This window comes from Lipotes vexillifer, unplaced genomic scaffold (assembly GCF_000442215.2).
Source record: "Lipotes vexillifer unplaced genomic scaffold, Lipotes_vexillifer_v1.1 scaffold2030, whole genome shotgun sequence".
NCBI classification, from domain to species: Eukaryota; Metazoa; Chordata; class Mammalia; order Artiodactyla; family Lipotidae; genus Lipotes; species Lipotes vexillifer.
Window position 1 is genome coordinate 291,679 of NW_006791849.1, and position 13,478 is coordinate 305,156.

The 13,478-nt window shown below is 48.7% G+C and overlaps 1 protein-coding gene across 1 annotated transcript in view; it reads left to right on the plus strand.

Annotated features, from left to right (window-relative positions):
* Window positions 1–12,496, plus strand: part of SRRM4 (serine/arginine repetitive matrix 4) — a 166,760-nt gene extending 154,264 nt beyond the window's left edge. Inside the window, exons 9-13 of the mRNA XM_007464864.1 lie at window positions 719–1,020; window positions 4,065–4,256; window positions 9,476–9,586; window positions 10,245–10,385; window positions 12,163–12,496. Coding sequence (XP_007464926.1) covers window positions 719–1,020; window positions 4,065–4,256; window positions 9,476–9,586; window positions 10,245–10,385; window positions 12,163–12,496 — 1,080 coding nt within the window. The remainder of the gene's footprint in view (window positions 1–718; window positions 1,021–4,064; window positions 4,257–9,475; window positions 9,587–10,244; window positions 10,386–12,162) is intronic.
* Window positions 12,497–13,478: the final 982 nt, after the last annotated feature.

Genomic DNA, 13,478 nt, shown 5'->3' on the forward strand with positions numbered 1-13,478 from the left:
TTTTTTTTTGTTTTCCGTCCGACAGGTTGTCTTCCTTTTTTTTTTTTTTTTTGGTCCCCCCCTCTTTCTCCCCTTTAGTTGAAAACTACTAAGATATCATTTTGTGACCTTGACTTTATATTAAAAAAAAACCTCTCATCTTTATTTCATTTCTTTTCCCCATGTGATATTTGTTTAGGGTTCTATTTGGGCAACTTTTTCTTTAAAAAAAAAAAAAAAGTCAATTTTTTTTGTTGAGGATTTGGTTGACGTTTAAAATTTTGGCTCTATCTCCTTTTTTTGTTCTTAAGTTTCAAGATATATTTTTTCAGGCCCATAGCCTCCTTTCTTTCCCCCCACTTTTCTTTATTTTTATTATTGTTTTAGGTTAAGGGTGTTTACACCCCCCCCTTCTCTTAAGTTGTTGCTTTCGTTTAATTCCTTAGAAATTAAATTTTGTATAATTTCCTTTTTCTTTTGTTTAATCTGGATCGCATGCTTTTTTCTCTGCATGATACCTAAATCTTCCAGTTATCCTAGCAGGGGGTAAAAAAAGGATCTCTTTTCTGTGGTATTCTTTCAGGAATTTGTGCTTTTGTTTTTTGGCGTCTCTTCTTTCCTCTCCTCTCTCTCTTTCCTTTCGTTACAGTACATCATGATGGTAAACATTTCTTGGTTATTTAGACACAGCCCGCAGACCCAGCGCGCAGCAGTGTCCGACGGGTGTTTTTGCTTTCAGATCACTGGGCCGGGGGCTGCTGCTCTCTTTACCAGAACTGCCAGGCTGCTCGCCACGTCCCGAGGACGCTCCCAGGAGTATGACTCGGGCAATGACACCTCCTCGCCACCCTCCATGCAGATCAGCTCAGCCAGGTCTCGGGGTCAGGAGAAGGAGAGCCCCACTGGGGGCCTGAGCAAGAGCCGGGGCCCCAACAGCGGCAACACCTCTGATTCAGGGAACTCCTTCACCACCTCCTCCCCCCAGAACGAGGGGGCCGCTTTGGAGAATCTCTCCCCCACCAGCAGGGGCAGAGAGTCAAGGTCAGTGCACCTGGGCGGCAGGAGGGGCTCCTGCCTGAGCTCCACAATCTCAGTCTCTCACCCTAGCACTACAACACACACACAGACTCCAGCTCTTTTATTTGAGAGGAAGAGAGAGAGAGAGAGAGATTGGCATCATTTTTGAAAAAAACTATCCAAGGAGATCAGCTTCAGATACAGCTGGATCCAGGGTCTCAAAAAATATGTCATCAGGAATCTGTCTTTCCTGTTACATCTCTCAGTTCTGCTTCCCCCCTCTGGGCTTTATTTTCAAGCAGATCCTCCCAAAGCATTGGCAAAGATGCCCATCCAGTTAACATTCTATCGGTCTAGCCAGCCAATGGAAGGAAAATGCCTCTTTCCCGAGAATTTCAGCAAAATATCAGGGCAAGTGCTCATTGACTCTGCTTGGCCCAGCTTGGGTCATCTGCCCACACTAGACCAATCACACTGCCCAGGGGATGCAGTATTCTTGGCTAGAACTTGTCATATGCCACCATCAGGGCTAATGAGTCTTCCCATGTACACTAAAACTGGGGAATGTCTGGTTCTCTGAAGGAAAAGCAGGGTACTGTTATCAGGAGGAGGGATGGAGGCTGGGCAGGAAAAAACAGATATCAGTTTACCAATAATCAGAGGAGAAAGTCTCACATTTAAAGTCACTGTCATTTTAAAATATACCACAGTATTTACCCAAACGCATTGAAAATTTATGTCCATACGAAAACCTACACATGGATGTTTTTATAGCAGCTTTATTCATGCCCAAATTTGGAAGGAACCAAGATATCCTTCAATAGGTGAATAAATAAACTGTGGTCCATACACACAATGGAATACTATTCAGCACTAAAAAGAAACAAGCTACCAAGCAATGAAAAGACAGGGAGGAAACTTAAATCCATGTTACTAATAGAAAGAAGCCAATCTGAAAAGGCTGCATATTCTACGATTCCAACTATATGACATTCTGGAAAAGGCAGAGCTATGGAGACGGTGAAAAGATGAGTGGTTGGTTGCCAGTGGTGAGAGGGTGGATGAGGGATGGATCTGCCTGCCTCGGGGCATCCCTGGCCTCAGTTCACACCCAAGCTCGGCTGGGAGCCAGGGCTGGGCCAGAGCAAACGTCCATGTCTCCAAGAACAGGCAGTGATGTTCCCAGATACCTACTCGTATACTTCAGGGCTGTTATGCAGGAAATACCGAGAATAGCAATAACAACAACAAAAACAACAACAATAATAATAACGGCAGCTATTATTTATGGAGCCCTGAGGTACTACGCCAAGTGCTTTCCATAGATAATCTTCCTAAACTCCTTCTAAAACCTTTATGGGATAGGTTCTGTTATAATTCTTTTTTAGCTGATGGGGAAACTGAAGCTCAGAGCAGTTAAGAAACTCACTTAATAAAGGGCCGGCACCGGGGTTGAAACACAGATCTGTCTCCAGAACTGGAGTTAAGCCTGAATGGCATTTAGCAGTTACCTGCTTAATCTGATCTATGTGGACAGTCAAATTAAGTAATTTAGACCCAGCCTTTCACTGTGAAGTATAAATGATCTTTAAATCCGTGGCTATTTATGTCATGTGAGCTATGAGCAGAGAGCAGAATGGAAGAGACATCAGCTCTAAATCAGGGGAACCACAGACAGTAAAGGCAGGGGCTAGCAAGGTAGCAGGGACATGGGCTTCAGGGCTGGACAGATCAGGATTTGGGACTCTGGGTGGCCGTGAGCAAGCAACTCACCCTTCTGGGTCTTCTCTGTAAATAAGGGATAATAATAGTGCCAACTTCCTAGGGTTGTTGGGGGCTAAATGAGATGATGCTGTGAAGCTCCCAGGATGCGCAGAGGCTCAGCCTGTTTATTCCACAGCTATTTATCAATGACCTAGGACATATGTCTCAGGCTCTGTCCTGGTGGGATACAGTGTCCAGAGAGACATGAGTCCTGTCCCCAGGGAGCTCCATGTCTGGGGGAGGGAGACAACAATTATAAGACCAAGCGAGCCATCTAGGGGTCGGGGGAGGCATTGGGGGCTGGGGGCTGTGATAACACATTGGAGGTCACACAACCAGTCTTAAGGGGGTCGAAAGCCTGAACCACGAGTAGGAGTTGTCAAGTGAAGAGGGTTCCAGGCAGTGGGAATGTTCTAAAGCCTGCAGACAAGGAAGGGAATAGGAATATTCCAGGAGGGACAAGTAGTCCTTTATGGCTGGAGTCAAGAGAGGAAAGTGCCAGAGCTGAGACTGGAGTATGGGCAGGGGCTGGGTCACGATGAAACTATATTAATGTTATTTGAACTTGACCCTTGGCCCAATCCCAATGAACATGTCCTTACTGAGAACCAACAGGAACCCAGCATGGCTCTAGGCAAGGTGAGACTATGACAGGGCCCTGTGCTTTGGGTGAATTTGAGCAGGCCTCCACCCTTCTTTGGGTCTCCATTCCCCCATCTGCAAAATGGGCTACGCCAGTTTCCCAACTACATGTCACTTTCTTGAGTCGTTCAGTATCCAGGTACTACTGCTACTCTTATTTACTTTAATAAACTCACCTTTTAATATAAGGAAACTTGTAGTACTATCTTAAATAGAAAATTTGTATCACCTGTCCTCAATAGACTGCACCTGTGAAAACACATAGGCTTCAAACAATGTATTTAATTCTGGTTAGTTACAGTTGCCTGCCCAAGGTTCTGAGTCTCAGGCCTGCTCTCTCTCTCTTTGGGAGATTGCAAGCATTAAAGAGACAGTAAAAACCCACTAGTATCCAACCCGGGCTTTCTCATTCATATAATCAGAGGTACTGAAAAAGACTGGAAAGGGACGAAATCTTCCACCATGTGATTTGATCGTACCCATCATGCACCCTGTGGTATGTGTCCTACTCTCTATCTCTGCTCCACTAACATCTGGGGAAAGGTGGATGGGGGTGGTTCTGAGAGCACCACAGCCGAGGCAAAGTAAGGAGGTGAGTAGCAGCTGAAGATGCCCTGGACCAGCGGGCGGGCCAGTGCTAACAGCCATTCTCCCCTCTGCAGAGGATTCCAGCCGCCATGTCTGGAGTGCACCGAGGTGAAGGAGTCCAGTTTGGACCCACCCCCAGCCCGGAGCCCCCCCATGAGAGGGCGCTCCCGCAGCTCGTCCTGTGCCAGCGCCCACTCCTCCGGATCTCCGAACCCCAGGGCCTCCCCCGGGTACTCCAGGAGCCGATCCACCTCCTCTGGGAAAAGGTGAGTGCAATTTTGATCTTGGCTCTGCAGCTAGTTAAGGTAACTGGAGATGTCGTTTGACCACCAAGCGACAGGAGTGGAACAGATTTGAGTTTGAATGCCCATTCTATCTATTACTCACTGGCGGCCTTGGTTGTCAGTTAACCTGTCTGAGCCTTAGTTTCCTCCCCTGCAAAATGAAAACCGTAACAATACTTACCCTGAAGGATTGTTCTGAGGACTATAAGACACTTAGATCAGTACTTGGAATATAATATCAGTTTTGATTGTTGTTATTGGCACGAGGATGCATTCATGTGTATCAGTTATCTTCTGCTGCATAAAAATTATGTCCCCAGTGTAGCATCCTTATCAATACGTTTTTCCTTGGTTCTTGATTCAGTGGATCAGCAGTTTGGGCTGGGCTCAGCTGAGTGGTTCTTCTTCTGTTCTCTCTTGGGTTCATGCATGTGTCTTCCTTCAGCTGGTGGGTTGTCTGGGGGCTGGCTGGTTTGAATGACCCCAGCTGATTCATCTCTGCTCCATGTGGCCTCACATCTTCCAGCAGGCTTGTCTGGGCTTGTTCACATGGTGATGGCAGGGTTCCAAGAGACAGCAGTAGTGTGTAAGGCCTCGGCTTGGAACGGGCATGACCTATTCAGTTGTTTTCTTAGCCACTGCAAGTCAGAGGGCCAATCCAGATAGATGCAAGGGATGCTCCTCTTAGTGGGAGGAACTGCGAAATCACACTGCAAGGGGCATGGATACAGGGAGGGGAATTGCGCCCATTTTTTTCACTTTACCATTCAATTCTAATAACCCCTGGTTATTGTTTGATTTTCTCATGTGGAATAATGATATGGCAGAATGCAGAGACATGCAATCTCAGGAACCGGAAGATTCCATCCAATCTAATCAACCCACAGCTTCATGGAGTCCAGCTTCCCTCTACAAACAAGAACTTCTGACAGCAACCCAACTCTTCCTCTTCTGCAACCGTATCAAAAAACAGTTGGCTTACGTAGGTGGTTACCTCAAGACCAGTTCATTCAAAATAAGGAGGCAAGGAAGCTAACAGAAGTATTCAACACGATAGAGTGACATAAGTAGAAGAGCAAATCAGGCTAAAAGGAAAACTGAGAGAAATAAAATTAAATCAGGAGGAAGGTTAAGCCCCAAAGGCATGTCCTACCATTCTGTACGGTTGGCCATCTGTATCTGTGGGTTTCACATCCCTGGTTATGAAAGGCCAGTGTATTCAATATACTATGCCATTTTATATAAGGGACTTGAGCATCTGCAGGTTCTGGTATCTGCAGAGACTCCTGGAATCAATCCCCCGCAGATACCGAGGGATGACTGTTGTTGCTATGGAGGTGTGCTGCAAATGTGACTCTGAGCTCCCTGGCAGACAAAGCAAAAAGGGAAACTGTCCCTTTACATTATTAACAAAAAAGATAAAAATTGAACCAGTTGCTTGGAAGAGCAGTTATTTCTGATTTTTAAGTATGAAAAATGATTCACATGGCTCCACAGAAAAGGGACACTATGTGGTACAGTGGATAGAAATGCCTGACGTCCTTTCAAAGTGTCCAAAAGCATTAATTCATCGTAACTCTTTTTTATAATGTCTCTCAATATATAGCCAAAGAGCAAGTTGGCAAAGCAAATTTTTCAGGGGCCATAGCTGGACACTGTCCCAGGGCACTAAGACTAGAGGAGCTATTCCTTGTCCACACTCCTTCCATCACGCTGGGCAACATGTAAGAATAGAGTCCCAAGGCGATGGTTATTATGATCACCTAAGAAAGTAGGAAGGGGCTAAGGAACACCTAGGTGACGGCAAGTCAGAGCAAGACTTCTTTTCAAACTGAAAAGGATAGGAAAACTTTGCTAGCATTCCTGTGAGGGAAAGCTGGCAAAAACAGAGCATGAGAGAGTGTCTCCCCCCCCTACTCATTCCTGTGCCTGTAGCAGACATTGCTAATCCATCACAGCCCTCTTTCCCACTGAACACAGACATGGCCACATAATCCCTCTGAACCCTGGCAGGAACTACTAGCAGATCAAATCAGCAACTGTGAGATGAAAATTATTTGAAAGACTGAGAAAGAAGGGTAGATGTTCCTAGGAAAGTGGTGGAGAAACCAAGGCAGTCGTTCTCTAAACGTGGGGGGCATTAGCAAGCGGGAAGAAGACTGGAAATAGCATAGGGGTTAGTAATCCGGATGCACAACAGTGTAGTCTAGCAGAAGTCAGGAGCACTTTGTAGCCAAACAGACCTGGGTTCAAACCCCTTACCAGCTGAGTGACCTGGAACAAATTATTGGGTTGGCCAAAAGGTTTGTTTGGTTTTTTCTGTAAGATGGCTCTAGTAGCACTTAGTTGTCTTTCACTTGATTCAAAACAATTTTGTTAGAGTGTATGTGACAGCTGTCATATCAGTGTGCATGAGGGAGGATATTTGGGGATATATGTATATGTATAGCTGACTCACTTTGTCATAAAGCAGAAACTAACACCATTGTAAAGCAATTATACTCCAATAAAAATGTTAAAAGGAAAACAATATATTAAAATTAATAAAAGTGTTAAATATAATTATATTAAATATATAAAATAAACTTTAAAAAAATAAAGTTTCAAAATTTCAAAGAAAAGACATCAAAATCGGTGAATTTTTGTGTAGCCACTTTAATATTGGAGATGGAAGAAAAACAGCATTTTTGGCATACTATTCTTTATGAGTTCAAGAAAGGTAAAAATGCAACTGAAATGCAAAAAAAGATTTGTGCAGTATATGGAGAAGGTGCTGTGACTGATCGAACGTGTCGAAAGTGGTTTGCGAAGTTTTGTGCTGGAGATTTCTCACTGGACGATGCTCCACAGTCGGGTAGACCAGTGAAGTTGACAGCGACCAAATCGAGACATTCATTGAGAACAATCAACGTTATGCCATGCAGGAGATAGCTGACATACTCAAAATATTCAAATCAAGCGTTGAAAATCATTTGCACCAGCTTGGTTATGTTAATTGCTTTGATGTTTGGGTTCCACATAAGTTAAGCGAAAAAAACCTTCTTGACCGTATTTCCGCATGTGATTCTCTGCTTAAACGTAATGAAAACGTTCCGTTTTTAAAACAAATTGTGGTGGGCGATGAAAAGTGGATACTGTTCAGTTGTCTGGAGCGGAAGAGATCGCGGGGCGAGCGAAATGAACAACCACACCAAAGGCTGTTCTTCATCCAAAGAAGGTGATGTTGTATATGTGGTGGGATTGGAAGAGGGTCCTCTACTATGAGCTCCTTCTGGAAAACCAAACAATTAATTCCAACAAGTACTGCTTCCAATTAGACCAACTGAAAGCAGCACTCAATGGAAAACATCCAGAATTAGTCAACAGAAAACGCATAATCTTCCATCAGGATACCGCAAGACCACATGTTTCTTTGATGACCAGGCAAAAACTGTTACAGCTTGGCTGGGAAGTTCTGATTCATCCGCCACCTTTGAATAAGACATTGCACCTTCGGGTTTCCATTTATTTAAGTCTTTACAAAATTCTCTTAATGGAAAAAATTTCAATTCCCTGGAAGACTGTAAAAGGCATCTGGAACAGTTCTTGGCTCAAAAAGATAAAAAGTTTGGGGAAGATGGAATTATGAAGTCGCCTGAAAAATGGCAGAAGGTAGTGGAACAAAAGGGTGAATATGTTGTTCAATAAAGTTCCTGGTGAAAATGAAAAATGTGTCTTTTATTTTTACTTAAAAAGCAAAGGCACTTTTTGGCCAACCCAATACATCATCTCTCTCTGCCTCTGTGTCCTCATCTATAGAATGGTGATTGATAATAGTGCCTAACCCTAGGAAATGCTGAGGATTAAATAAGATAATATACACAAAACATTAGTTCAATAAAAATAGAACTACCGGGCTTCCCTGGTGGCGCAGTGGTTGAGAGTCCACCTGCCGATGCAGGGGACGCGGGTTCCTGCCCCGGTCCGGGAAGGTCCCACATGCCGCGGAGCGGCTGGTCCCGTGAGCCATGGCCGCTGAGCCTGCGCGTCCGGAGCCTGTGCTCCGCGACGGGAGAGGCCACAACAGTGAGGGGCCTGCGTACGGCAAAAAAAAAAAAGAAAAAAATAGAACTACCATATGACCCAGCAATCCCACTACTGGGCATATACCCTGAGAAAACCATAATTCAAAAAGATACATGTACCACAATGTTCGTTGCAGCACTATTTACAATAGCCAGGACATGGAAGCAACCTAAATGTCCATGGGCAGATGAATGGATAAAGAAGATGTGGCACATATATACAGTGGAATATTACTCTGCCATAAAAAGGAACGAAATTGAGTTATTTGTAATGAAGTGGGTGGACCTAGAGTCTGTCATACAGAGTGAAGCAAGTCAGAAAGAGAAGAACAAATACCGCATGCTAACGCACATATATGGAATCGAAAAAACCGGTACTGATGAACCTAGTGGTAGAGCCGGAACAAAGACGCAGATGTAGAGAACGGACTTGAGGACACAGTAGGGGGAGGGGAAGCTGGCACGAAGTGAAACAGTAGCACTGACATATATACACTACCAGATGTAAAATAGCTAGCTAGTGGGAAGCAGCTGCATAGCAGAGGGAGGTCAGCTCAGTGCTTTGTGACCACCTAGAGGGGTGGGATAGGGAGGGTGGGAGGGAGGCTCAAGAGGGAGGGGATATGGGGATATATGTAAAGCAGAAACTAACACACCATTGTAAAGCAATTATACTCCACTAAAGATATGAAAAAAGAACATTAGTTCAAAATCTGGCACATAGTAGAATATATAATACTCATATAATAATAAACATGTCCTGTGTGCTGACTATATGCCAAGATGCTAAGTAATTTACCCTAATTTACACGTTTAATTTACAATTCTATGGGGTAAGTACAATTACCCCCATTTTACAGATCAGAAAGTAGTGGCCCAGAGGAGTGAAATCAACTGCCCAAAGGTCACACAGCTAACACGTGGCCAGGAGAGGAAGAACTCAGTAAGGGGAAGTTGTTGATATCATTATTAACCATCCAAAAGGGAGGGGATTTCATCCTCAGGTAAGGGCTTGGTTCCTTTGCCTGGCCTCCAGAAATAAAAAGGCCTGGAGACCAGCTGAATAAGACGCTGGACAGACGGGGCAAGCCCGGCAGAGCTCTGCAGGCCCCTCAGAGGCTGTCTCCTCTCTTGCAGGTCCTCCTCCCGCTCTCCCAGCTATTCCTCCAGCTCTGGCAAGAGGAGCCCGCCTAGCAGAAGCTCTAGGTCCCGCCGCAGCCCCAGCTACTCCCGCTACAGTCCCAGCAGGTACCGGCCCCGCCCCCAGTCACTGACCCCGCCCGTCAGGCTAGGCCCCGCCTCCCAGTCCCCTCTCGGACCCTCCTGTCTGCCACCGCCGCCTCGACTCGCTTCTCTGGAGCGTCTCCCAAGCCGCGCGAGTTCCTCTCAGGTCAAGCGCTGCCGGTTACGGATGGGAGATGACTCAGCATTCCTAGTGGCTCCCTTTGCCGTGTCTGGAGTGGCAGTCAGGCCCCCAGTACATCCCAGCGTTCTCATGTACTCACCCCAAACACCCCAACGGCCACACCCCAGCCCTCAGACTCTTCGCACACCTAATACTACCCCTCATCCCTATGTCCATACCCCCCAGGTTCTGATTCTTACTCGGCACCTGGGCCCACCTAACAGTCATATCCTCACCCTGCAATGCCCACCTTCAAAGGCTGACACCCCTACACACGTCCAGCTGCAAGGCCCTCCCCCGCCTCGGGTACCCACCCATCCATGCAGACTCTCCCTACAGCCGTGTCATTTTCCCTCCCATCTCCCCGGGGGCCCCGCGCAGACCCCATCCCTGCCCCAGCGGGGGGGAGGGCAAAGGTAAGGAGGAAGTGAGTTACCCCCTCCCACCGAAAAACCAGGCCAGCCCCAGCTCCCCAGTCACATCCCCACCGCACCCCTTCAGGGAGCGGGACCCCAAGTACAGCGAGAAGGATTCGCAGCAGCGGGAGCGCGAGCGAGCGCGGCGGAGACGTCGGTCCTACTCGCCCATGCGGAAGCGCCGGAGAGACTCCCCGAGCCACCTGGAGGCGCGGAGAATAACGAGGTGAAGCCAGGAGGCACCCACCTCCGCCCTCACTTCCACTCCCTTCCCACCCGCTGGGGTCTCGGACTCTCCCCAGGCCTCCTTGGGGCTGGATTGCAGGATTGTGGGCGCTCAGGGACACCCTGCCCCCCATCAGCCACCGAAATGAAGTTTCCGTTCAAAGCCTCGGGCGAGTCAGCACCCTCAGCCGCCTTGCGGGCCTGCAAGAAGAGGGCGGGGCCGTGGAGGCGGGGCCTAGGCCGGCGGGGTGGGGTAGAATGCAGTGGCTGGCAAAGGGGTGAGCCCAGCGGGAGGGATCGGGTGTGGCCGGAATCTGCGCATGCAGGGGCGGGGGAGGCGGGGCTGGGCCGTAGAAAGAGGTCCGGCCTTGGAATGGGGACCCGAGCAAGGAACAGAACCGGGACTTTGCGTGGGGGCGGAGCCGGGCGGGTGGCAACAGACCTCCGCCCTTACACCCACAGCCCGAATGCAAGGCTTGAATAGACCCATAGGTAATTATACCCTGAACCAAGTGTAGGGAGGGCAAACTGGATTGTTTAGGTGCCAAAAAGACTGGGAGGGAGCCCTAGTGAGTAAGGGGAGGAGCACTGTTTCGGAGAGGAATCTTGGCTCTGCCACTTTCCAGGTGAGCTGGGAAGGTCTCTTCATCTCTCAGAATCTAAGTTTTCTCACCCATGAACTATTGGAGGAAATAACTCCCAGAAGTATCATAAGGATGAAATGAAAAGGGGCAAAGAGATGTGAATGCAGTTTTTAAACTTACATGCAGAACAGTAGAGCCCACTGTGTTCCACTGTGATGGACTGAATGGTCAGTCTAGATGGATAAAGATTCCTGTAACAGATAAAGTCTTGGACAAGAAAGGCCCTAGAAGAGAAGCCTGAGGTCTAAATGGACACAAATTTCTCAGACCTTGGAATGGAGAGAATGGCTGAATGTTGCCCTAAAAATGGCTCTTGACAATCGGTTGGCCTTCCTCCAGGTCCTCCAAGGGTGAGCTACTCAGTCCAGAGACCCGCAAGGATCCTGGCCTCCCACGCCTCCTCCCTGGAGATGGCGTGAAGGGGGGAAGAAGAGCTTGTGCCCCAGCTAGTAAGGTGGGGGTAATGGCATTGCCTTCTCAAATGCCTCACGGAGCACCCTGCCTTGGCCTGGCACGCAGGAAGGGAGTCCCACACCCACTGCCTTGACTTTCGAAGGTATCCTTGGAATGGACTTGGAGGAAGGCTGAGAGGAAGAGAGTTGCGTTTCCAAAAGACGCTCTGGTTTCCATACTCAACCCCAAATAGTCCATCATGATGAACCCATTCAGTGTTTCCCAAACTTCCACCCCCCACTTTTGCCTTGTCTGATTATTAAGTGTACCATTTACTTAATTTTCTGTAAATAGATGTGCTTTTTTTTTAAGAGGTCCATACATTTATTTCAAAAGGAAACTTGATGCACTACAGTGAGTGGAAAATCAGCCTCTTCTTTTTGCCATAAATAGAAGGTTCTAGTAAAAATAGCAAAACAAAACTGTTGCCAGCTGGAGGTTCTCCCTGAGCCCAGCCTTGCTGTGTTTAAAAAAAAAAAAAAAGTGAGATTATGACTTTTCAAAACATATCAGCAGTAGACTGAAAGCATCTCCTTGTTGTTCTCAGGACTGCAAGGGAAGAGTATGGGAATTTTTTTTTCCTGAGGAGCTGGGAAATGTCTCTTGGGTCAGTGCCTGTGTTCCGTGGATTGAGGCTGGGAGGAGTCTTGCCCTCATGCCGTCTCCCTCTGGTCCCTGCAGTGCCCGGAAACGCCCCATCCCCTACTACCGGCCCAGCCCCTCTTCGTCCAGCGGCCTCAGCAGCACCTCCTCCTGGTACAGCCGCTCAGCCAGCCGAAGCTCTTCCCGGAGCCTGAGCCACAGCCGCAGCCGCAGCCACAGCCGCAGCCGCAGCCGCAGCCGGACCCGCACTAGCAGCAGCTGCAGCTCCCGCAGCCCCAGCCTGCGCTCGCGGAGCCGGAGCCGGAGCCGGAGCCGGAGCCGGAGCCAGAGCCAGAGCCAGAGCCGGAGCCGGAGCCGGAGCCAGAGCCGGAGCTACAGCTCAGCAGACAGCTACTCCAGCACAAGGCGCTAAGCAAAGGCCCTCCCTTGAGCCAGCTGCTTGTGGTGCCCCTTTCACTCTGCCAGCTTCCCCCACTCCCTGCCCACCCTGCCTTCTCCTCGGTACAGACATTGAGGGCTCCTGGGCCCTGTCCTTCCTGCTCCCCTGGGGGCGGGAGGAAAAGAGGGTATGGGGGCTTCAGCCTCTGTGCCGAGCTCCTAGGAGCCTCCACCACACCACCCTGGGGCTCAACTCGGGCCTGAGCATATGGAGTGAACCACCTTCTGTTGGCACAGAGAAATCTCAAAGGTTTGTAAGAAGCGATGGGTCCGTGACTCAAAAGTTTGGGTCAGGCCAGGAAAATGCAGAGAGAGCTCTGCTCACCCACTGCTGGCAGGCTGCACACGAAGGCCCGTGAGCTTCCTCACACCTGCCCTCATTCTCCTCTCATTCAGTCTCATGGCTGCATGTGTGTGGACCCTGATGGGAGTGAGGGGTGGATGTTAGAAGAGACCAAGGGCAGTTCAGGCCCAGGAGAGGGGTCAGGCCTTTCAGCTCCCCACATAGGCCAGAGCAAAAGCCAGAAGGCTGTTGGGTCCTAGAAAGGGAGACACGTGGGTAGGGGACATGGACATTTCAGTTGGGGGTAGGTGTCGGGAGATAGGAGATGGACTCTGGGGCCGTGAGTGTAGAAGCAGAAGGAGGGGGTCAGTGTGCCACTCGCAGTACGTCCACGTGGTCAGGAAGACGGGCCCAGTAGTTTCTAGCCAGGGAGAGGCCACCGCACCGTTTACACAAAATGCCTCTTGGCGGCTCACACGGACCTGGCGACCTCTGAGAACGGACACGGTGGACAGTCAGGACAGCCTGGTCTGCGGCCCCACTTCCCTCAGCCCTGTTAGCTGGCAGCAGCTTAATTCCGCGGGACCGTCTGCTGAACGTTCACCAGTGCCGTGGCCGGCTGCCAGTCCCCAGCGCCAGCCAGTCTGGCCTTACCCTCCGGTTGGCGCCTGCC